General features: G+C 35.8%; 1 protein-coding gene across 2 annotated transcripts in view; it reads left to right on the top strand.

Moving 5' to 3' along the window:
- kug (FAT atypical cadherin kugelei) overlaps window positions 1-26,456 on the top strand; it is a 413,066-nt gene that overhangs the window by 158,343 nt on the left and 228,267 nt on the right. For both annotated transcript variants that reach the window (XM_089099328.1, XM_089099327.1), the window contains 2 exons: window positions 3,528-3,741; window positions 6,443-6,582. In XM_089099328.1, coding sequence (XP_088955454.1) covers window positions 3,528-3,741; window positions 6,443-6,582 — 354 coding nt within the window. The remainder of the gene's footprint in view (window positions 1-3,527; window positions 3,742-6,442; window positions 6,583-26,456) is intronic.

Here is a 26,456-nt window from a genome sequence, read left to right as displayed (position 1 = left end):
TGAATGTTAAAATTACAATTTGGGATTTGCCATTTAGGCCTATGTAGTTCTTATAATTTTGTTCATAGACCATTATAACCGGGTATCTGTCTCTGGTTAGGTTACGTATTTAATTTATGTTTTGCTTTACCCCCCCCCCCCCTCCCTAGTGTGCAAATGTATAGCCCAAATTTGTTTATAAACTATTATATATTCATCCTATTTTATTTTATTTCGTTAGCATTAACCAAACTTGACTTCTTTAGCAGTATAATCCTCCAGTACCTATTGGAGTTACTAATGTTAATTTCAAGACAAAATAGACTTTTGGTTTCAGGCTTTAGCCCGGGTTTCGGCTAGTGTTTCATGGACAAAACATTAAATGAATCAGCCACTTGAAATCCCGTTTCCGTCTCGTGTTGAAAAAACAGTTTCTTGCAGTTTCATTCGTCAATTTGCTTTGCAGATTGTCAGTAAAACCGTCAAATGAAAACGGGGCTTACGTATTTTATGTATCGCAAAACTACACTGTGATTACTGCTTCAAGCATTCACTCACAACCCCAATTTGACTGGTAATGCCTGCACTTTGATGAAACTTAATACCATCAGCATTAAATAGCTACGTAATTATAGCAACACAATTTTCTATTCCTTTTTTTCCTCTTCTAATGGAAGTCAGTTTTTTTTGTTTGTTTTTTTAGTAGTGGTAGTAGTAGTAGTAGTAATTCATTTGTACGAGCCCCATTTTCCAAAATACAACTTAGAGTATTGATTCACTTTCCAATTTGTATTGCAATGTCTTCAAGTAACTTAAATTGGATCCCACCCCAGACGCTAATTTAATTGCGGTCCCTTCTTTCCTCAGGACCAAAGACGTGGATGTATCTCAGACAAATTAAAGCATTCGAAGAACTTCAGATTTTTCTGAGATTCTAGTTAAATTGGATAAATATCTTAACCTCAGGGCTAGCGAATTGTGTCGGTTTAAATGGTAAAGTTCCCTGGCATATACTGTATATTTTCAATATTTTCAGAATATAATTAATCCTCCGTATAATGTGACTTGTTAGTTTTATTTTATATTATCGAAAATCTTACATGAACTAGTGTGAGGAAAGGAAAACATATATAGGGGTGAGGGCCTGAGGGGTAAGTTATAAAAAAAAACGGAGGAAAATACTCTTTATTCTGAGAGCCATTCTACTTCCTTAGAAAGCGATGAATTAAAAAGAATTGTTTTTTTTTATTCCTTTTAGGAATAAAATATTGTCTTTTTTAGGAAAAAGCATTGGTCTTCCAGAACATCTACAAATTTTTAATTTAAAACGAATTGTTTTATTTTAAAGGAAAGAAGTAGAAAGGATTATACAGTGTTGATAAAGTTTTATATAAAAATAGCATTTGGGGTTTTGGAGTTCAAAAATAATAAACGTACGTTTTTCATGTTGTTTTAAACCAGCAACATTATTTAGTGCTATCAAGTTGCAACTACGTGGTCTTGCTTTGTAAAGAATGATGAGGCCACTGTATGTTTTCTTGTTTTCTGGGCCTCTCTTAAGGGATGGCCGTAGAAACTGGAAAAGGGTTCATTCAATTAGAAATTAAAAGTTCTAGTGTTCTTTTTAGGAGTAGAAAATGATTGGATTGAATTAAGATGCGAAATTTCGCCAAAATCTCATGAGAGAAATAACGTAAAACTATGCTTTGAAGCCTCCAAAATATGAATTATCTTTCCCAGGTTAATCCAAGTGATAGGAGTCACGTCATGCATCTAATCACTCCAGCCTATCCTCAGCAAAATTCAACGTTTAACGTTACGGATGGTTTTCTTTTTCATGTGTGACTTACTTTTATTTTTTGAAAAAATAAAGCAAGGTCAGCTTAACCATGTATACAGTTTTCTTTTAGCTTCTCTTTTCCTCTTATTACTGTTTATCTCCTCTTAGTTTTTTCTCTCCGTTCCTCCATTTTATTATTTTTTTTCCATATTATATATTGAATATTAAAGGTAAGGTTATATCATTAGCAGGGTTGGAGTGTTCATTTTTCTATATGACCACTCAAACGTATCTTCACGTTCTTCATTATATTAATGTGACGTTCATCACTTATTTACTTAATTTATGATTTCGAGATTGTCAATACGTCTAAGACTAAAATTAAAACTTACTAAATATTTGATTTTGGCGGAAAGAATTTTCATATGGCAGCCCTGATCAGAAGTAGCATATGAGCGCTAAATTTAGTTCAAAAAAGGAGAAGATAAATTGTGGAATATTTTTAAGATTGAAAACTTAAATGGGCCCCGAAGAACAAGAACCCCGAAGAACCCCGAACCCCGAAGAACCCCGAATGTCTAAACCAGAGGAAGCGAAAAGAAATAATAAAATTAATGGTGGAAATTTAATTAAAAATATTATTTTTTTCCCTTACATTTCACCGAACTTTTTTATATAATTTTTATAGTTATATAATTTATATTATATGTTTATATAATTCATATAATTTTTATAATCACAATTATAGATATAATAAAATTGTTTAATTTTAAATAATTTATATTTTTATCTAATTATTTATATAATTGTTATTAAATATTATTTATATTTTTCCCCTTTCATTTCACCAAAAAAAGAAGAACCACTTTTGCCAAAAAGACAGAATAGACATTCGTCGTTCTAAAAAAATGAACTAGCATTTGTCCTATTTGCTAAATTTACCCTAACTGTCTTATAATTAATAGAAAATTTAAAAACACACAAGTCTATAAAAAAAAGTGCCAAATTTCAAAAAATTTTGATATCATCCAAAGAAGATTTGAACTTTTAATGAACTCCAGATTTTTTAAAATTTAATTTAAGCATGTTTTGAGTGTTTCAAGTTCTGCAATGGCAGTGTTGCTGCGCAACACTGCACTGCTAGTGGTACTCATAGTCTGAATTCGTATTAAGCTCATGCTGAAGTACCAAAGATTCTTCTCTATGTGCGTGTAACTCAATCTCCGTTTAACTCAACCTTCGTTTGACTTAACACCCCATGTAACTCAACAGCCGTGTAAGTCAACCACGTTTAAATGAACCTCCATTCAATTCAACCCTATGCAACTCTACCCCGTGTAACTGAACTCCTCTGCAATCAACCCTTATTCTACTTCATTCCATTCATCCTAACCCAGCCAGTTGCAGGGTTTGAGAAGAATGGGGGCTCAGTTGCATGGGATTGAGTTAAATGGTATTGAGTTGCATGGAGGTTGAGTTAAAAGGGGGTTGAGTTCAAAGAGGGTTGGGTTGCAGGGGCATTGAGTTAAACAGGGATTGAGTTCCATGGGAACCATTCCTCTCTTATTAGTTTATCATACTCTGGCTAACGACAATTAGTTCGAACTGAAGGTTCAGTTAAGAAAAATAATGTTTGTGGAAACTTTCCAACATCTTGCTTTCAGTTTTTTCCTCTTTCCTCTGTTCCTTTTATTATCATTTCCTAAATTAGTAGATAATATATTGATTCTACTCGCGGTTCCTATTTTCTTATTATCTTTTATTTCAGATAAGAGCTATTGACAAAGGGACGCCTTCTTTGAGCTCCACAACTCATGTCATTGTCACCGTCATTGACATTCCGGAGACGTCTCCCAACCGCCCAAAAGTATTGGAATATGTCAATCATATATTCTTAGATGAGGAACAACCAGTTGGCACCCTAGTTACGGGGATATATGCTGAAGACGAAGATGGCGACCATCTCTGGTTTTTGATTACAGGTATCATTAGTTATAATTTCGTTTCGAAGAAGATCAATGAATAAATATGATTGTTATTGTTTTCTTGTTTCATAAGATATTACCCAGGAGATAAAGGTTGGCTAACAAGGGTTTCCATTCTTACACATATCTTGGAGGGGGGGGATATGAAGTTGACGAAAAAAGAAAAAGAAAAGCATTTGATTTATATTAAGAGCATTAGAAGATGTGGACATTTTTGTACCTGAAATTTAGGGAAGGTGGGATTGTACAGCTTCGAAAAAAAGGACGAATCTTATGAAGAATCTTGTGAAAAATTTGAAAATTTCAGTGGAGATTCAATAAGATCTCCAACAGAAAAAAACCAGCCTAGTTTTATATTGAGCTTTATTTCTTCAGCTTACCCTTGAAGGGGGGGGATAATGAACCATTCACATATATTCGGTCTCAAATAGACCTAAAAATTATAAGCATGCCCAAAGATGTATTTTATTGTAGTTTTATGGTTGTGAGGGGCTTTATTTAAATTTTTCAATCTAGGGTTCTGCTTAGTCCTTGGGGGCCCCTGACTGTATACTAGGTTTGCCTTTTGATTATTGCTCACCATGGTGATGAGTATGAAAGACATAGGATCACCTTAGATTAGTTTCTGTGTGAGGTAGGCTTTTATTCCAGGAATTTTCTGCCTAGAAATAAATACTAGATCTGACAAGAAACAGTAATTTGTAGGCTTGAAAGGATTTATTGTTAAAGTTGGTTCTGGATTGCCGGAAAAATTTCCAAAAGTTCAGAAAGAAACATTGTTTACTGGCAAAATAATGGGACAACGTGATAAAGTTATGTAATTGAATTGTTACTTTTAACAAGATAAATTTTAATAGAAAAGAATATTTTTGTACACTAGCCAATTCCACATATTTACTTTTTAACTAGCAATTCAAACAGGACAATAACGTCAGATGAAGATTCTGACGCGCCAATTGGGAGAGGGTGGGGTTTGCATGGGGAAAAATGCCCCCATCCATCCATAGATTTTGAAAACGTATTTTTTTATACCTTCATTGAAAAAAATAAAAAAAGGCCAAATTGACCCCTCCCATCCCCCACCCAAGATTTTGAAAATATATTGTTTTTGGTATCGTAATTAAAAAACATTCAAAAGAAAAAAGCATTGTCTCCACTATATTTTGTGAATGGTTGCTCCTTTGTATTTCAGCAAAACTAATTGAAGAAAAAGTAAATTAAACTGTTTAACTATACAATTAAATATTTAATTTATATAAAAGTAAAATAGAAAGTAAGAAAAATTTATTATTAGTTAGATTAATGTCTTTCTCGGAGTTATGTTAAATATGTCGCTTTCTGTTCCTTCTTGAAGATTGCCATCGATTTTTGAAACATTATTTTTTCCAGAAGGATTATACTGCCCTCTCATACAAGAAGGTTGTTCTCACTCCTTCCCCTCTGCCTCCCCTTTTTCTCGGTTTTGTACTTCCCGGAGAATGTTCTACGGTTTTCAAATTTCAGATTTACGTACGGAAGTCGCTAGATGCTGTATCGTTTTCGGAATTGTTTTATTCGATTTTGTTTAATCAAATAAAAAGTAAATAGTTTTGTGACTTCATTTTCTAGAAGTTATGTAGCAATTTCCTCAGTGTAATTTTTTGTTAAAATCTTAAATAATTTTATTGTTTTCTGTTTCTTCTTGAAGCTTACCTTTGATTTTCTGGAAGAATACTTTTTATAAGGATAGTACTGCCCTGTTATGCAAGAAAAGCATTCTTCCACCCCCACCCTCTCTTTGTTTCTTTTTTCGTTTCTTGTATTCCAAAACAATCTTCTATGTTTTGCAAATTTAAGAGACGGAAAGGCGTAATAGCCATAAATATGATTTTGAATTTATTTATTTTTCCGTCTCTTTTTTGACGACGATAGTATTAATAAATTTGTAATTCCTCCCCACAGCTGTACCTATGTCACGTGGCAATGCAAAAAGTTTCTAGGGTTCAGTTTTATTCTATTTTTCAAAAAAATAGCGTCACAGTCTTTCCAAATGTAAAAAAAAAATGTTGCACAATTTTGCCCTCATGAATTTAGATACGCATGTGCATTTTACTATTTTCTTTATACTGAACTATAAGCAGAGTTCGTTTTGAAATAATTACTATAATTAAATAATTTAATTAATTAATCAATCAAAAATTAATTAATTTTAAAAGAATTAAATAATTACTATTGCACAGGGTTCGACTTTTTATTCTATATTCGCAAGATTTTTATGCCGACTGAGTGACCGTATTTCAAACAGTAGGCTGTACGAAAAGTGTGGTTCAATCCCACTTTCTAGGGCTATAATAAGAGAAAGATTGAGACGGCTGGGGAAGGTTCTGCGGATGAAGGATGGATTGCCAAAGATTGTCCTTTTTGGCCAATCGTCTAGGGCTACACGGAAAGCATGTCCCCTGCGGTTGAAATGGGAGGAATTCGTAAGGAAATATTTAAGGGAAATGGGAATTTCCTGCGAGGCTGTAAAGAGGAAGGGTGAATAAATTGGGATGAAAGAGGAGCGTGTCTAGCTGTGTTTGCCTCAGGTGGCTTGGTGCTGCGGTGAGTTGTTAGTAGTAGCAGTAGTAGTTTATGCCAATCTGCCCTCAGATCGTAATAGTCATCAATTTATGGTTATATTTATTTCTCTTTTTTTAATCTTATCTTGTTTTTTTAGATGGTAATGACAATGATACATTTGCTATTGACAATTCGTCTGGACAAATTTACGTTCGTAAGGCGTTGGATGCTGAATCGTTATCCTCTTACAATCTGACAGTGGTCATCACAGATGGAAGCAATCCTGTTGAAGCTCATGTAAGGTTTCTTTCATTCTTCTTAGTTGCTTGAATCAGTGGCATCATTTTTCTTTTGGAGGGGGGGGTCAAAAATTACATCCACCCGATAGGAAGTGCCCCAAGACGTGCAGGTGTGCCATCCATGGTGCAAAGTTTGTCAGTCGTGGTGTGAACAGGCGGAAGTGAGCCACATGGGGGGAACAAATCGTCCTCCGGAATGTAGTGTACGTGATGGAGAGCGTTCCCCTCTCTGAAATGATAGTGCTATATTGCCACTGAACTTGCATTCGTGAAAAGAAACCGAAGCGAAGAAGCTTAGGCACTGAAGCTGTTCTTGGCGCAAAGACACGTGGTGTGGCGGGATGGGTCACTTGTTGCGCTACTCCAAAATGTATTCACAGCGACTGAGAGTGGATGGCCCTTTGCAAGTACTGGGCCTTTGTAGGTACTGAGCTTGGCGCGGTAACTCAGAAACAAAGTATAAACACATACTGAACAAGAACTGACAAAACCTATCCTCTCCACACAAAAAAAGTGACCGTTTGTCCGCGTCTCCGGAGACGATTCCATACCTATGCGAACCTGGCGACTAAATCACAAGTTCCGTAGGTGATTATACTTGTTCCGTAAAAGCTGTATTAAATTTAATTTATTGGCTCGGAGCGATTAAGTAGTACAACATTTTCCCTCTAGAGGCGCTGAGGTACGCGGGGTCACTTTTGGAGAGTTTTGACTGTACATGTTCAGTAGATGATTATGCTTTGCTCAGAAACTGTCACAGACAGGCATTTCTCTGCGCACGCCCCTTGTAACAAACTTTCAAAATGTGTGCCTCATGCCCAGCCTCTGACCCTGTCTCATGTTCCCCCAAGCAGGGTATCGATTCTTTGTTCTTGTCTGATGCATATGAGATTACCCAGTACTTCATCCCTTGCATTGCACTTGGCTGTCAAGTATTGCAATTATAACTTTCTTTGCTGGAATTTCCGAGAAAGTATAGAGCAGGAATTGGAAATGTAGGTCAATATAGGTCGTTAATTCTTGATGCAAAAAGTTTCAAAATCTTTTCATTTCTCTTCTAATGGCAATTAACGATAATGGGTACATCATAATGTCTGAATTCTCGTTATTTATAAACAGGAAATGCAATTCTATAGCTTTCTCCGTAATAAAATATCCTTTTTCTTACCCTGATATCCTTTGCAAGTGAATTGACAAAGCTCAAACACGAGGGGGAAATAAGTTTGTTAGAATTAAAACTTCTGTCAAAACTAAGACAGTGTTTCTTCTTTCAAGAAGTTTTCGCCAAAGAGGTCTTCTACCTTTGAAACTCTGGAAAAGCGGTTTCCAGAGGAAAATATCTTTTTCTTTTATAAAGATCTGCAAAATTCAATTTTGCAAAATTTACGATAACTGCCATTTAAGCCACACAAATAAGTAAAATGAATCTAGGTCATGTAAAATAATAATAATTTTTTTATTACCCATATAAAACCAAATAAAGAAAAAAGAAAAAAACAAAACAAAATCAAAACAAAAAGGAAAAAATTACGCTAGACAAATATGACACAAGACAGACATTGTTTGTAAGCTAAAACAGCTGCGCTTAATCAATACGCGCGTATTCTACACCGAATTTTCACATCAAAATTAGTCCTTGATTACCTCTTATTTGGAGTTTTTTTTTTTAGATTCAAAAAAGCTTAATGCTTTTAATCCTTTTGATGGAAATATTTTAATTTCAACTATTTTAACTACCGTGTTTCACTACTTTAATGATTGGATATTAGCTAATGCAATGTCACTTAACCTGCTTATTGAATATCTTTGCTAAAAAAAAAACTTGCTTTTTAAAAATTGCTCATGTTTCGGACGCTCTTGAAACACTGGAACAAAATTCTAAGTCCGTCTTGTATAAGGACCTTGTATATCTAGACCAAAGAGTATGGGTAGTGGCGTAATTTCGTCAAAATCATAAGGCAGGGGGGGCTAAATTGGAGCCAATTTTCCCAAATCAAGTAAAAATGACAGTGAAAACTGAAAAATGAGCCATATAGTAACAAAAAAGGTAAACACGTATTAAAGAAAACTGACCCGTTTCTGTGGATGCTTGGATTATGCAGGCTTACCTTAGTTTTGGCAAGATTTTTGAGGCAACTAAATTTCAGTTGGGGGGGGGGGTAAACTGGGGTATCGGGGGGGGCAAACTGGGGTCTGGGGGCAAACTGAGGTCTGTGATATTAGTTGCCACCTCTGTCCCATAGCAAATTACGCCTCTGAGTATAGGTAGCTTCCAGGAGCAGAAACTGACGCTAGTATTGATAAGAAACCACCAACGCCATTTTGCGCTTGGCGTTTCTTATCATTTTTTAAAGGTTTGTAACTATGTTTTCTCAGGAACAGAGATCAGACACTTGTTACCAAACTAATTTTGGCAATTTCACTAATTATACTAATTTTTCTTTGTTATTACACCAAAAAATACCATTAAAGGCCAAATGCAAGATGGTGTTAGTGCTTTTCCGGCACTAGCGCCAGTTTCCACTCTTGCAAGTTACTCATACCTCTTGGATCTAGACATCAAATAAGGCTGTTTTAAGCCATTTCGATACGTCTTTACTTTGAGGAAGGCTAGCCGTACCACCATCTACTTCAAATTTAATTAACATGCAAAAGAATCTAGTGGTATAAATTCTTTGGTAATTATCTGAAATGTTGGTCGCCAAGACTAGCGCCATATCATTAACTTATTTACATGTGATCGACGTGTAATCTAACTTGCCGTGACCTTTCTCCTGTCACTTCATTGACCAGAGGTGGTTTTAGGAGAGGTATAGAGGGGGCACTTGGCCCAGGTGCAGCAATTTGAAGGGCGCAAAATTTTAACTAAATAATCTTACCGCTATAATTACTTTGTAATTTTTGAATTTTGTTTTATTAAAATGAGGTAGAGGGCGCAATTATCAAACGAAAATGAATAATAAATTATTAATTAATTAATTAATTAAAAATAAATTAAAAAAATGAAATAATTAAATAAAATCATTAAATAATTTGAATAATAAACTAAACACAATTAAAAAATAAATTATTAATTAATTAGTAGATTTAAAAATAATTCTAATAAATGAAAATTTTGTTAAAATTCAGCCTAAAAACTTTGTGGAAGGCAGGGGGGCGCTAACCAAGATTTTGCCCCGGGTACAAGAGAGTTCAGAACCGCCTCTCGTCTAGTACCTCAACATTTTGTCTAGCCCTTAAGCCTGTCTTCTTTTTTTTTTCTTTTTTTTTTGCTTTTGACTACTTTCAGGAGAGGCATAGTTTCGAGATTATTGTGTAAAACGCTGGTAACATCGTTGTACTTTACTTTTTTAAATGTTCAAATTAAAGTAATAGGCTATTCGAACATACATGTACTTCATCATGCAAAGTTATGTTGCCTTAGATTTAGGTTTTCAATGTTACTGAATAAGAATCGATTATAGTCTATGGCCTCGCGTTTGATAGCACACAGAAGGGGGTCTTCAAAATCGAGCCTAGTAACTTAGGAACCATGGTAACCTTTTATATTTAGCAAACATTATTTTTGGAGTGTATCACCGACCCGTAGAAAAATTGGCATATTTTTTGCTATGTTTGTGGCCACAGCTTTGACGATTGGCTTTTGGGCATTTTGTAATTAATTTTTAAAAAAAGAAAGTTTTTCCGAGGGACGTAAAGAGTGAAGTTGAAACTTAAACGGACAAAAATTATTACTTCACAGCCTATCTAATATTTATCAATAAAACTAATACAGATAACCAAACTATGTTTCTTCCCTATGTTTCTAGGACTATAGAAAACTAGTGTTTTACTGAAAACACAAAAGTCAAGTATAAAAAACAGGAATATTGGTTTTGGAGTCAAAAGTGAGCCTGACAACAATAAACTAATCTGAAAAGTCTTCCATAGTCTTTCCATAGTCTTACACCAGTTGTGACATCAGTAACTTTCAGTATACAATTAAAATCGGCTTTAAAACATGATTGTAAAATTAAATATTTTTTTGATAACCGCAAAGTAACTGAACAGCATACAGAAATATTGGATTGATTTATCAGGTATAATACCATCAGTGAGTAATATACAATCTTAAATTGTAATAAATATGTTTTAGTATTACTTGAAATGAGGATCAAATAAGACATAATATGAACTTTGGAAATTTGATTATTTCTCTCTACAACAGGGGATTTCAAGCTATGATATTAAATTCTAAAGCTAGTCTATAGTCCTAATACTATCAAGATGGTTTTACTTCGACCTTGTCTACAAACTAATCATGACTTGTCTTTTTCAGAATCAAAACCAGAGCCAGTCATTGAACTGAGCCAACAATCTTAACTTGATTGTTGCTTTATCTTAAAAGGGATTGATCCTAAAACAGATTGATAATATTTTTATTTTGTGAAACGTGTCTTTAATTGGTTTGCTTCTATTGTACCAAAACTCCTATATTATTTTGTGTTTTCAGCAAAGCGCTAGTTTTCTATAACCCTAGAAACATAGGGAAACATAATTATTTTGTTTATCTGTATTAATTTTATTGATATATATTGGATAGACTGTGAAGTAATAATTTTGGTCCGTTTTAAGTTTCAACTTCGCTCTTTACTTCTCTCGGAAAAACTTTGTTTTTTTAAAATTAATCTTTGTTCGTTTTTGATTAAAATTTAATGTAGAAACAACGCTGCCATGATATTTTTTGTTTATCCGGAGTAATGTATGTTCGTTTTAAGTTTTAATGTCACTCCTTAGTTTCAGTTGAAAACTTATTTTTAATATAATTTCTAATTTACCGATCTAGGGGAGATAACCCACCTCTAGAAAATACTGTAGACAACCTTGACAGCTACGAAAAACTTTCAGTCTATAATATATATAAAGTTCATTATCCATACTTCACAAAACAATACATATTTTTCAGGAAAATTTGTTTTTCGATGAACAAAAAGCTGGTTTTAATCGGCCGACTTCGCCTGAAAAAGCCATAATGAAGACAGGGCTTTATAAATTGCCTACTGACCAGCAGAAACTAGAAGACTACTCTAACAAAAGAAAGCTGTTTAAAGGCTCATTTAAAAGCTTATATTAACACCTAATCGCTTTCTATAAATTTGACTTGATAGCACATTCCCACAAAGTGCACTTTTGGTTGTTTCTCCAATTTTTTTTTTTCAAATAAAAAACGTGCCTTTTCCAATGAAATGACCAAAAAAAGTTATTTTTCAAAACTTGAGCAGGAGCAAAAAACTAAGGGGGCAAGGACGTCCTTTCCCTCCAATTACCGCCATTAAAAGTAGCACACAGGCTTCATCGCAGAGTGAAGTTTGAAGGTTCAATTCAAAACTGTTGATTATTCTAGCTAAATTTTTGGTTGATTTCTAGTTGAAAAGTTTTTAGTTTTAGTTAATTTGTTTTCGCAATAATCTTTTACTTGTAAGATGATTAGGCGATTTATCAAACTTACTAAGAGGGTCTGGAGGGGTAGTATATGTGAGGGTTCTGAAAAACCTCCAGTTAAGGGCTTTAAACCAAAATTATTGCAATAGTGCCGTTTTATGCTTCCGAACTCTTCCACTTAAGAAGTGGCACCAAAAATGCCATTTTTAGTGCTATATGGCACTTATGGATGATAATATTGATAAAAAGCACGTAGATATGATTAATAGGTATAAAATAAGCCTATACGGGATATGCTATAAAAAATGAGTCACATTTGCAAAAATAGTGGATTATCTGAAAAGTAATCAAAAGAAGGGACACACCGTAATTGAAAAAAAAAATCCAAGCTGAAACCGGACACATGATAATTTAATTCGAACGCAACATAACAACATCTCAAATGGTGTAATTTGATATATTAGTGTTTCTAGGACTTGAATTGCATAGCTTATTAAGGGGACCTGGAGGAGGAACATGCTGGAGGGTTTCTTGCAAACCTCCAGTTAAGGATCTTGAACTATAATTATTGCAATGATATCGTTTTATATTTCCAAGATTTCCTACTTAAGAAGAGGCACCAAAAGTGTTGTTGTCAGTGCTCACTTACGAATGGTAGAATTCATAAAAAGCACGTAGATATTAGCAATAGTTTTCAAATTAAACATCACTCTAAAAGGTTCTGGTAGCTCGCTAGCCCCAGCTTTTCCACTTGAGACATGGGGCCAAACGTGCCGTTTTAAGTGCCATTTGAAACTTGCACATGATGCAATTTATAGAAAGAACGTAGATATGAGTAATATTTTATATGAGCTATCAAAAATCTATCTATGATGTTCTGGTAGCCCGCTAGTCCCACCCCTTGAGATATGGCATAAAAAGTGTCTTTTTTTGGGCCATAAGGCGCTTGCAGATGGCGGAATTTATATAAACCAAGTATATATGAGAAATAGCTTTTGAATGAGTTCTTAAGCATCCCTCTATGATGTTCTAATAACCTGCTCGGCCTGAAAAAAAAAGACCGTTTTAATGTTTTTTAACTTTTAGTTAATATGGGCTGTGGTTCGCTCTTTACTAGGTTGCAGCATGTTCATTGCAAATTTTCCCCAGAAACTAGTTAACATTGAAATCTGTGAAATCTAATAGATGGTAGAATTAGTAAAAACCTAGTAAATATAAGCAATAGCTTTTAATTGAGCCATTAAACATCTATCTATGATGGTGTTGTAGCCTGCTTATGTTTCAATAGATTACTGATGAGCAAAAGATTTATGAAATTTACTAAGGGGGCCGGGGGGGGATTGTACGGGAGGGGTTCTTATGAACCTCCAGTTAAGGGTTTTGGAACATAACTATTACAATAATACCTGTTTTGTACTTCAGAGCTTTTCCACTTAAGAAGTGGCACGAAAGTTGTTTTCAGTGCTATATCACAATTAAGAATGGTAGAATTGATAGAAAAAAGCACGTAAATATGAGCCATAGCTTGAAATAAGCCATTAAACATAACTCTTATAAGTTCTGCTAGCCCAATAGCCCCAGCATTTCCACTTGAGACATTGCACCAAAAGTGCCATTTGGAACTTGCAGATGGAGGATTTCATGGGAAGGACGTAGATATGAGCAATATGAGCTATAAAAAAATCATTCTACAATTTTCCTGTTGCCTGCTAGTGCCACCCTTTCAGAAATGGCACCAAAAGTGCCATTTGGAACTTGCAGATGGAGGATTTCATGGGAAGGACGTAGATATGAGCAATATGAGCTATAAAAAAATCATTCTACAATTTTCCTGTTGCCTGCTAGTGCCACCCTTTCAGAAATGGCACCAAAAGTGCCATTTGGAACTTGCAGATGGAGGATTTCATGGGAAGGACGTAGATATGAGCAATCTGAGCTATACAAAAATCATTCTACAATTTTCCTGTTGCCTGCTAGTGCCACCCTTTCAGAAATGGCACCAAAAGTGCCATTTGGAACTTGCAGATGGAGGATTTCATGGGAAGGACGTAGATATGAGCAATATGAGCTATAAAAAAATCATTCTACAATTTTCCTGTTGCCTGCTAGTGCCACCCTTTCAGAAATGGCACCAAAAGTGCCATTTGGAACTTGCAGATGGAGGATTTCATGGGAAGGACGTAGATATGATCAATATGAGCTATAAAAAAATCATTCTACAATTTTCCTGTTGCCTGCTAGTGCCACCCTTTCAGAAATGGCACCAAAAGTGCCATTTGGAACTTGCAGATGGAGGATTTCATGGGAAGGACGTAGATATGAGCAATATGAGCTATAAAAAAAATCATTCTACAATTTTCCTGTTGCCTGCTAGTGCCACCCTTTCAGAAATGGCACCAAAAGTGCCATTTGGAACTTGCAGATGGAGGATTTCATGGGAAGGACGTAGATATGAGCAATATGAGCTATAAAAAAATCATTCTACAATTTTCCTGTTGCCTGCTAGTGCCACCCTTTCAGAAATGGCACCAAAAGTGCCATTTGGAACTTGCAGATGGAGGATTTCATGGGAAGGACGTAGATATGAGCAATATGAGCTATAAAAAAATCATTCTACAATTTTCCTGTTGCCTGCTAGTGCCACCCTTTCAGAAATGGCACAAAAAGTGCCATTTTAGTGCAATATGGCAATTGCAGTTGGCGGAATTCATAAAAAGCACGTAGACGTTAGAAATAGATTTTGAATGAGCCATTAAGCATCTCTCTATGATGTTCTGGTAACCCACAAGGCAAAAAAAAAAAAAAAGAAAAAAAAAGGAAACAGATCAGTGCTACCGATGCAAAGAAGTGATTTTCCTTGTTTTTCAAGGAGGGGGACTGTGATTTCCCTATGTAAGCTTTCTGACCATGCTGATTCCAATGGTACACTTTTGATCTGACGTAATTTTCGAGGGGTTTCAGGTTTTTTTTCTAGATCACCATAAATTTCTTTTCGCAATAAACTTTTACTTTTAAGACGAATCAAAATAACAGTTACTATTCCTGAATCAGTGTCACATGGCAATTTTTTTCACAAGGGATTTTTTTTCAAAGGTGTTTTTTAACTTTTGGTTACTATGGGCTGCTGTTCGCTCTTTACTAGGTTGCAGCTGCCGCTGCAACCATGATACAGTAATGGTCCCCGAAGTGTGAGCTTCGGTGCCTCGGGTAGCTGTGACCTCCTCAGAAAGATGTTGCAAAAGTTCTAATTAGGTTATTCCTTTCTAAAAAGATTGGCTATCTTCTGAAATTTTGTTGCCAGGAAGTGTCAGAATAAATTTGACTAGGAATTCGTCAGAAAACGCCATATATTTTTCAGAATAGGCATTTCAATTTGATAATTTTTTGAAACACGCTTACAAGGGATTTATTTTTCGCCTCGATATTCTTTGCTGTAGGTAAAATGGTGCTAAGCTTAATTACAGGCAGGGCCGTCATCCATGGGGGGAGGGAGGGCAACCCCTCCCACCGACAGGAGTCGGATTTTTCCGACTCGGATTTTTATCACGAAAATACTGACGTGTCATCTACAAAAGTCTCGAACTTGGTCGGTAAATGCAGCAGTTTTGTCGATTCCTGTCGTGATTTTACAGGTGGTGCCACAATTTTCCATTTGGTTAAATAAAGAGCATAAAAATAGTGACATGACAATTCAATTCAATTTTCATTCAATTTATTAAATACACTTAAGCGCTAGAGGTCCCAAGAAGCATAGCTTGTAGAGGACCTCGTATCAATCACAAAATCCACACAAAACAAATCAAGGAACGAAAAAAAATACAACAATATTTCAAAAATATAAACACAATGCGAGAAAAATCAACAAAAAAAAAAACAACAAAAAATGAAATTCCAAACCATTAATAATATTATTAAACAACAGGGTTCAAATCTCATTCAACATAATAAGAGAGGAGAAAAGAAAAAAAAACTACATAAAGTAAAGCGGAAAAAATAGATAAAGCAAAATGAATAAAGAAATAAAGAAAAAAACGAAATTACTTCAAGCCTTAGAGAATACTTTTCTGCAAAGGGAAGAAGAGTTTTTGATAAGAGAAAGTTCACTGGAAATAGAGTTCCAAAGAGCAATTGCTCTATAAATTGGAGACCTCTGAGCTGCTGAGGATACCCTTTTAGGCAGCCGAAATTGATGAACAGAGCTCCGAAGCAAAGTCTGGCACTTACGTGTTGATGCTAGATCAAAGTAGGATAAGATGTTTGGAGGAAGCGAGAAATTGAAGACTCGATGAGCTAATTTTAGGTTCTACTTCTTGATAACCACATCTAAGGCATCTTGACCTGTATCACTGTAAAGATGAGCTGTAGGATAGAGTCGGGGTAGGCAAAAAGTTGCCTTCGTTGCTCTATTCTGTATTGTTCGGAGTTGCCGAAGGGGAGAATAGTTAGTATTGCCCCATACAGTGTATCAATAAGAAAGATAAGCAAGGACAAATGCATAGTAAAGATAAAGCATTACATCGGGAGGAAGAAACTGATTGGCACGATGAAGCATAGACACTTGACAAGAAATTATAGAAAGTGTATATGAAATATGAGTTTTGACAGAAAGAAAACAATCAACATGCACACCAAGAAGTTTAACACAAGAGCACTGGGAATTATATCAGGTCCATAAAAAACACAGATTGTTGGGGAAGGTTCAGACATGTGGTATGGGGTTCGAAAATGAATAATGATACTCTTAGAGCTATTCAACAGCATCCCGTTCTGCTCACACCAATCACGCACATGGTTGAGCAGAAGCTGAGCCTTAGCAACAGCAGAGGGCAGATCATTAGAAACCACAAAAAAATTACTATCGTCTGCAGACAAAACAGTGTGGGTATCAAGGTTGGGAGATGGAGGAACGTCATTAATATAAATAAGAAAGAGGAGTGGTCCCAAAACTGAGCCTTAAGGTACCCCTTTGGAAACCGAAGCTAGATCAGAATATTTCCCATCGTAACACACAAACTGAGATCTATTAGACAGGTAAGATTTAAACCATTCAAAGGCAATTCCCTGAACTCCAAGTAGAGACAGTTTTCCCAGAAAGACAAAATGATCTACCATGTCGAAAGCTTTATAAAAATCAAGAAATAGTCCTAGAACACAACGACACTTGTCTATGTTAACACGCACGAATTCTGTAATGTCAACTAGAGCACATGCAGTAGAGAGTTTAGGTCGGAAGCCATACTGGTGATCAGACAGAATAGAACCGCTTCCAATTGAAGCACCAGTAGACAGGAATGAAAAAAGCCTCTTGTGCACAACTTTTTCAAGTAATTTCGAGAAAATTGGGAGAATTGATATAGGTCTATAATTTGACACTAAGCTGGGATCACCCTTCTTAAAAAGAGGGATTACTTTTGCAATTTTAAACGAATCAGGGTATACACCTTTTGAAACTGATAGATTAAAAATAGGGGCAAGAGGTTCAACAACATATGAAGAAACAGACTTAAGCACATGGTTTGTTAGTCCAAGCACATCAGCTGTGTTACTGCTACTTAAAGAAGAAATAAAATCACAGATCTCTAGGCTTGTACAAGGAGTTAGAAAAATCATTCTCTCAGCTGGTGAAGATTTACCTAGTTTAAGAAAGGAGGGGGTCTTAACAGTTGGTAGGGTGGTAAAGTAAGAGTTGAAGGCACTAGGTGCAGCAGCTTTTTAAATAGCTGAACTATCTGCTTTTTTGAATGCGGTGGGCTGTTTCTTTGTTTGTTTCCTATGAAATAAAGCTTCATTAACTACACTCCAAGCTGTCTGTAAATTACCCTTGCATTCCTTAATTTTCAACAAAAAATAATTCTTCTTAGCTAGTCTAATTGTTGATGCTAATACATTCTTATAATGCCTATACTTTGATAAATCATCAGGATCAAGGCTTTTGCAAGCCAGCTTAAAAGGCTCTGACTTCTGCATTTTTGATCTCGCAAGACTAGGAGACATCCAAGACATCTTGGGCTTATAGTTACTAGAAGATTTTACTAGGGGAATTTTTTTTCAATTAATTTTGTCAATTGATTCATTAATGAGGATCAAGTCCAATTAACATCTTCAGAATTCATTACTGAACACTAATTATTAGCACTATGATCAGACATAGGGTTTTTAGTATTCATCCGACTGAAAATTCTCGAATTTAACTCACCTCTAGTATCCTCGTGGCTCAGCATATTTAATTTGGGGACAGAACAATATACTGGAAAATGGTCAGAAAGATCAGAGAAAATAATACCAGAAGAAAATTTAATATCATTTCTAGATGACAGAAAAATGTTGTCAAATCAGAGTTGCAGAATATCTGACTGAATCAACACGAGTAGGAAAGAAAATGCAAGGAAGAAGGTCAGAGAAAGTCAGAGATTTAAAAAAACGGCCAGACTCACCATCCCGTCCAATTTTCAACAAATTGCTGTTAAAGTGTCCAAGCATAAGAACATTTCTTGAAGCAAGCTTATCAACTGAGTACATTTCATCAAATAATTCAGAAAATTTCGCAATTGGGAAAGGTGAAGGCTTATAAAATAAACAAATAGTGTCACAACATACTGTTTCACATGACAGGTCAACAATCAAAGCATACACACTTCTATTATTTATGACTGGATCAAAAAGCTTCTCAATATCTGAACGTCTCACATCATTAAGATTACTTCTGACAAAAAGGGATATACCACCAGAGCACTTAGTTAGAGATCTAGTGGAGTGGTATGCAGTAAAACCTGGTATGTCATACACAGACATATCATCACTTGAAGACAGCCAGGTCTCTGTGAGACCTACTACATCACAAGGGCAGTTGATACCACCAATATATTGCAGAACATTATCCCATTTGTACCTTAAACCTTGTACATTCAAAGTAAACACATTAAAGTTTTTAACAGAAGACATAACAGAAGGCAGCACTTTTACAAAGTAATGTTGATAAGAATGGTAACAACAATCAGACTGATGAAGAGATTTTAACAGAGGATCATTTTCACTATCATCACTAGAAACAGAAGGTGAATGAAAACACTGAATCAAGAAGAGAAAGTTTAGCCTGGAAACAAAAAGAATCTGGGGTATCATCCATTTTCATTACCAAATTGTAGGAAAAGTGGTGAAATAGGTAAAGATAAATTAGTGTGGACAGAAAAAATACAGCATGGACAATAAGTTAAAAAAACAAACTGCCTGTAATAATTTTGATAACAAGGGAAAAAGAACAAGCCAAAGAAAAAAAAAGAAGAAAAATTGGCAAAAAAATAACTAAGCAGATGAAATTTTGTTGTAAAGAGAAGAGTTACGTTAAGCAGCACTAGTCATTCTTAAACAATACTGGCAAAAGTTTCTCGCAAAACAGAAAGGGCATTAATGTCGTCAATGGATGATATTTTGAGAACCCTACTTCCACTTCTAACAAACATATCACCATTCACAGCCCATGCATTATTCCTGCCACAATGATCTTTAGCTTGTGAAAGTAAAGTAATCCTAGGTTTAGTCAAAGTCTCATTAATGACCAAACCAGAACCTTTCTGGTCCTTTTATTTTTGAGAAGCAAGAAACGTGCTCTCAGGTTGCAGAACTGAATAATAACTGGTCGATTTTTATTACCAACTCGTTTTCCAATACGTTTCACAAACACAATGTCACTGTTCAAAAGACTAATGCCAGGAAACTTATCTTGGCAAAGTGACAAAAACTTAGTTTCAGGGTTGTCAAATGTAGTATCCTCAGGTAATCCAAATACAATGAGTTGATTTTTTAATTCTTGCTGCTTAAGTTAATCAGTTTGAGCAGTAACATGATCAGCAAGCTTTTTTTCAATGTCTGCAATTTTACCAGAAAAGTCCATTGCTTGAAGTTGTGTACTGACTATCTGTTTAATGTCTTCCTGGATGGAGCCTGACATCAGGTTCTTTACTGCCAAATTAAGCTCAACTTTGTCACCTTTCATAGGCAGACCAAGGGATTGAACTTGTGACTGAATGCTCTTTGTAACAGTAGTAAGCAGGGATTTAAAGACATTTTTTTCGATGGACTTTGCCATCTTCTTCAAATTAGTAATATCTGTCTGAATCTCAGGCCTAACAATGACAGGATTACTTGGGTTAGCAGGCCTAGAATTAGCAGCAGCAGATTGGCTCCTGGTACATATTTCAAAGAAGCAATATGAGCAAAGCACAGAAGAATACAGAAACCAAGCAAAATGCAGGAAGCAAGCAGATGCTGATTAGCAGCAGGATTGTTGGAAATTAGTAGAAATTGGAAAGAATCTTACCCTTAAATTCCCCTTTTTACCGTAGGGGTATCGTTGGATATACTTGTCAGTTGTAATAGGGACAACTGATGAACCCACTGGTACCAATAGTTGTTGTTTCTTGTTAAAAACCAATGAGATATAATTCAGCACATATGTCCCGAATTTTGAATTTCACGCCTATATATACCAAAAATCTTACATATACCAAATAAAAAAAAAATCCGACATATACCAAAATCTTAATCTCGGTCGGTAAATGCAGCGGTTGTACCGACTCGTGCACTGATTTTACGTATCTTATTCAAAGCGGACATTATGCTAATTTTTGATAAAAACTGTCGTTAAAAATAACAAGTGAGTGAAACTCACCCCCCCCCCCATTTTGTCTAGTAACGACCTTGGCTAAAGGTTGCAAAATAAATCTACCAGTTACGAATGTGGAATTTATTTAAATAAGGAATTTTTTGCTCTTTAAAACTATTTTTCCATTTTTTTTTCTTGCAGCTAGTGCGAATGAAAAAATTGCTGCAATATCTGGCAAAAATAAATGAAAAAGTTATTACCTGCTCTTTTTTGACATATTTTTATTTCAAAGCTTTTCTATTCTGTAGATAGCGAAAGTTGTCAATGCTTTGTCCGTTGAGATAAATGTTTGTCTTCTGTCTGCATGCCTGTCTATCAAATTGATTTTCTGGGAAAAGATGGCTTTTTTTTTTTAATTTGAGATAAGAATCGAGACGAAAATATTGCAATTTCTGTATCTAGTGCAAGAAACCATGGGGGAGGGGTAATACTTACATGTTTAGCTCAAAATGCAGGAATTTTTTTTTGCAGATACTTATATAAAATAAATATTTAAGTAAATGCTGTTTTTTTAAATGCATTTTCTTTACAATAAAAAAAAGTATCGTACTTGTGAGGTTTTACCAAAACAAGTCATATTTAAAATTCTAAAGTTGTCTAAATGTAATAATAAATGAAGAAAATAAAAATAAAAGATAAATAATAATAGAAGAAAAAATACCAAATGCGTCAAAACATTGTCGCCTGTCTATACCTCTGATTATCATTTACATATTTTGAAACGAATAATGCTTCAATTTCATCTTCAGATTACATACAAGAATCGAAAGAAAAGCAAAAAATTCTTTCAAATTCTTTTTTTTAATTTCCCCTTAAATTCGTATGAAACTGTATTCCATTCAGTTATTTAAAAAGCCTAAAGTTTTATGTGCTATCCATTCCTTCTGAATTTTCTCTTTAAAAAGGGAACTACATAACTTCCCTGTTCAAAATACTTTTCAAAAGAGCACAGTTTAAGCGTCAATTTCTTTACCAATAAACGAACTATTAAGGATTAGAAAGCACATGTGATACTATTGCCATCTCAGATTCAACAAATGAGACGAAAGCTGAACCAAAATCACAAGCAGAGATAACTAGTAGCAGTAGATGGTAGCAGATTTGGACCTCTGAGAAAGGCTTCTTTTTTATCTCTAAATCTTTTTGAACCTATTGTTACAAGAAGATATTCTCTCTATGGGGAATAGGGACCGTCACACATCTTGAGCGAACCTTAAAACGAAGTTTTAAGGTTCGCGTTTAAAACGAACAGAAATTATTCCGTATTTGAAAGGGGCTGTCCCCTCCTCAACGTCTCGCTCTTTACGCTAAAGTTTTTTATTGTTTTTAAAAATAGAGTTGTGAGAAAGAGTCAAACTTTAGCGTAAAGAGCGAGGCATTGAGGAGGGGACAATCCCTTTCATATACGGAATAATTTATGTTCGTTTTAAATTTTAATGTTGCTCCTTACTTTCAGTTGAAAAACTTGTTTTTTTTTAATTTAATTTCTGATCGTTTTTTTTTAATAATGCTGGGAAATCTGTCGTCCCCTTCATAGAAATGTCCCTTACCCCATGAAAACTTCCTCCATGGAAATATCCTCCCACGTCACCCCTGACCCACCCCCCCCCCAGTACCAGAAAAAATCACCCCTGAAAACGTCTGTATGCTTCCCAATAACCAATACTATATGTAAACATTGGGCAAAGTTCATAACTTGCAGCCCTTCCCCCGGGGACTGTGGGGGATTAAGTCATCCTCAAAGACATAGTCAATAAAGTTTTCGACCATGCTGAACAAAATGGCCATCTCAAAATCTTAATCGGGCGACTTTGGGGAAAAACTTAGTGTGGGAGGGGGCCTAGTTGATCTCCATTTTTTGGTCACTTAAAAAGGGCACTAGAACTTTTAATTTCCGTTCGAATGAGCCCTCCCGCGGTTTTCTAGGACCACTGGGTCGATACGATCACCCCTGAAAAAAAAAAAAAAAAATAAACACGCAACCGTGATCTTTCTTCTGGCAAAAAATACAAAATTCCACATTTTCGCAGATAGAAGCTTGAAACCTCTACAGTAAGGTTCCCTGATACACTAAATCTGATGGTGTGATTTTCATTAAGGTTCTATGACTTTTAGGGGGTGTTTCCCTCTTTTTTCGAAAATCAGGCAAATTTTCTCGGGTGCGTAACTTTTGATGGGTAGGACTAAACTTGATGAAACTTATATAAAAATCTGATTCTTTTGATGTATCTATTGGCATCAAACTTCTGTTTTTTAGAGTTTCGGTTACTATTGAGCTGGGTCGCTCCTTACTTACAATTCGTTACCACGAACTGTTTGATAATACTACCTACGGAAGTGAAGAATTGTAAAAACTAATTAATAAAAAATACTTTTGCAAAAATTAAGCTTTATTAGACTTGTTAGAGGAACTTAGTCATAAGGGTGAAGGGGCAAAACATTTCTAGGATAGGGAATCTCTAGAGCATTTCTAGGATAGGGGAGTTTTCTTTGAGGGTTCTCATATTTTGCTAGAAAATAAATGTACTTATTTTCTAATAATTCTAATCCCATGTACATATAATTCTAATAATTCTAATCCTATAAGTAGTAAAGCCCTAATGCATTGAAAGGATACATGCACTTTCACAAGCCTGAGGCATGGATATGTGTGTATATTTTCAAGTAATTGGGTTACCAAGGCCATTTGCCTATTACAATGAACTCTACATGGCTTGGCAGACATGTTTTTCATTATGGCATTGATTTTTTGTGTGTCAGTCGATTAGAGAAAGTTGGTGGTTAGTCCAATATAATAACTTGATTGGTCGGTTTTCTAAAAAAAACTTGCCATGCTATAATGTACTCAATTAAAAAAAACGTCGTTATTGCGAGAGGCTTACTCAATTTAAATCTTAGTGTTAACTGGGCGATCTAATTGAGTAGGTACTAAAGGAACATTTGAAGGTCGAGAAAAAATGGGTAATTAGTGATTGTATAAATTTAGCAGGACATGAGGGAAAAGCGTTTTAAAGGAGATGGAGAGAATATCTATTGTTTAATAGACAAGGGATGGTTTGAACAGTGTTTACAGTTGCGCATATTTTTTAAGTAAAAAAAAATAACAAGAAATGGCCGAAAAGTGTTTTGAGGGAGTTGAGTTACACGAGGGTTCAGTTACATACGGATTAAGTTACACAGGGATTTGTTAAATGGGGTCGAGTTGCACGGAGGTTCTGTTTTACAGGGTTTCGGTTATACAGGGGTTCAGTTACATGGGGGGGTTCAGTTGTAAGGGGTTTCGGTTATACAGGGGTTCAGTTACATGGGTGGTTCAGTTATTTTTTTCTGATTTTGTGTGTTTTCGCAAGACAATAACTGGTCTTTTAGCAAACTTAGCCATGGCTACCTGAAACTCTGCATAAATATCTTCATTTTTAATCTAATTGCGTAGGTACTAAAGGAACATTGAACATTTTTTCTGATTTTGTGTGACCACCCGGCGCCCCAAAGACTCCTGAGCCTCCATTATAATACTTTTTAAGGCTTTATTATATCTTTTCAGAACAAATTATTATTTTAGAGAATTATTTCGGTGAAACAGTTAGAGACATTTTAAGAGATGATTTTAGAAGAGGACTTGAGGGTGAAACTCTGTGCTCGTTATAATACACAAGTTCCATTTGAACAGTGTTGTGAGGTCCCCTTACCGCAACCCCAAAGGGCTCTGATCCCCCACCCCAACCCCGAAGAAACCCCCCCGGTCCTCAAAGGTTTTCTGGACCCCCAAAGGACCCCCGGCGCCCCCATGCCTCCTGAGTCCCCCATTATAATACTTTTTAAGGGTTTATTATATCTTTTCAGAACAAATTGTTATTTTAGGGAATTATTTCGGTGAAACAGTTAGAGTCATTTTAAGAGGGTTGTGAGGTCCCTTACAACAACTCCAAAGGGTGCCGAGGCCCCCAACCCAACCCCGGAAGCCCCCGGACAGCAAAGGGTTTCTGGACCCCCAAAGGACCCCCGGCGCCCCGATGCCTCCTGATTCCCCCATTATAATACTTTTTAAGGCTTTATTATATCTTTTCAGAACAAATTATTATTTTAGGGAATTATTTCGGTGAAACTCTGTGGTCTTTATAATACACAAGTTCCATTTGAACGGTGTTGTGAGGTCCCTTACCACAACCCCAAAGGGCTCCGATTCCCCCCCCCCCACCCCGAAGGAAGCCCCCGGACAGCAAAGGTTCTCTAGACCCCCAAAGGACCCCCGGCGCCCCGATGCCTCCTGAGTCCCGCATTATAATACTTTTTAAGGCTTTATTATATCTTTTCAGAACAAATTATTATTTTAGGGAATTATTTCGGTGAAACAGTTAGAGACATTTTAAGAGATGATTTTAGAAGAGGACTTGAGGGTGAAACTCTGTGGTCGTTATAAAACTCAAGTTCCATTTGAACAGTGTTGTGAGGTCCCCTTACCGCAACCCCAAAGGGCTCCGATCCCCCACCCCAGCCCCGAAGGAACCCCGCCGGTCCTCAAAGGTTGTCTGGACTCCCAAAGGGCCCCCCGCGCCCCAAAGGCTCCTGAGTCCCCCATTATAATACTGTTTAAGGCTTTATTATATCTTTTCGTTTAGGGAATTATTTCGGTGAAACAGTTAGAGACATTTTAAGAGATGATTTTAGAAGAGGACTTGAGGGTGAAACTGTGGTCGTTATAGAATAAATATCTTCATTTTTAATCTAATTGCGAAGGTACTAAAGGAACACTGAACATTTTTTCTGATTTTGTGTGACCACCCTGTGCCCCACAGACTCCTGAACCTCCATTATAATACTTTTTTAGGGTTTATTATATCTTTTCAGAACAAATTATTATTTTAGGGAATTATTTCGGAGAAAAAGTTATTAAAATTGTGACTGATGATTTTAGGACAGGATTTAAGGTGAAACTGTGGTCGTTATAGTGCACAAGCTCCCTTTTAGAAGTGCTGTGAGGTCCCTTACCATAGCCCCAAACGGCTCCGATCTCCCCCCCCCAACCTCGAAGGTAGCCCCCGGTCCACACAGGTTCTCTAGGCTCCCAAAGGGGGCCCCCAGTGCCCCAAAGACTCCCGAGCCTCCATTATAATACTTTTTAAGGCTTTATTATATCTTTTCAGAACAAATTATTATTTTAGGGAATTATTTCGGTGAAACAGGCCCTCATAGGTGTTTGTTGTCTGAAACCTATAGTTTGGGATGAATAGTTTGCTATTTCAAGCTTTTCTGAGCTAAGGTTTCTTAGTATTTCATAGGTGTGTGTTGTCTGAAACTTATGATTTGAGGTATGTAATTTGCTATTTCCGACTTTTCATAACCAGATTTCTTAGTCTTTCGTAGGTATTTGGTGTCTGAAACCTATGATTTCGAATGTGTTGGTTGTTATTTTTTGACTTTTCTGAGCTGGATTTATTAGCCTTTCATAGGTGTGTTTTGACTGAAACCTATGATTTGGGAATGAGTGGTTTGCTATTTTTGACCTTTCTGAGTTATATCTCTTAGCATTTCATAGGTGTGCCCTTTCAGAAAATTATGAATTTGGGGTTGTAGTTTGCTTTTTTGACTTTTCAGAGCTTGAATTCTTAGTCCCTCATAGGTGTTTGTTGTCTGAAACTTCTAGTTTGGGATGAGTAGTTGGATATTTCAGACTTTTCTGAGCTAAGGTTTCTTAGTATCTCTTAGGTGAAGCTTCCACGTCAGTTTTAAGTTCACCAGGACATAAAAAATTTAAAGTTCAGTTCTAATTTTTCCATAGAAGATAGGAA

Source organism: Artemia sp. Qi Xiang Cuo, chromosome 13, assembly GCF_049724085.1.
Source record: "Artemia sp. Qi Xiang Cuo chromosome 13, ASM4972408v1, whole genome shotgun sequence".
Lineage (NCBI taxonomy): Eukaryota > Metazoa > Arthropoda > Branchiopoda > Anostraca > Artemiidae > Artemia > Artemia sp. Qi Xiang Cuo.
The sequence above is the reverse complement of the archived record's forward strand: the minus strand, read 5'-3'. Positions and strand labels throughout refer to the sequence as shown.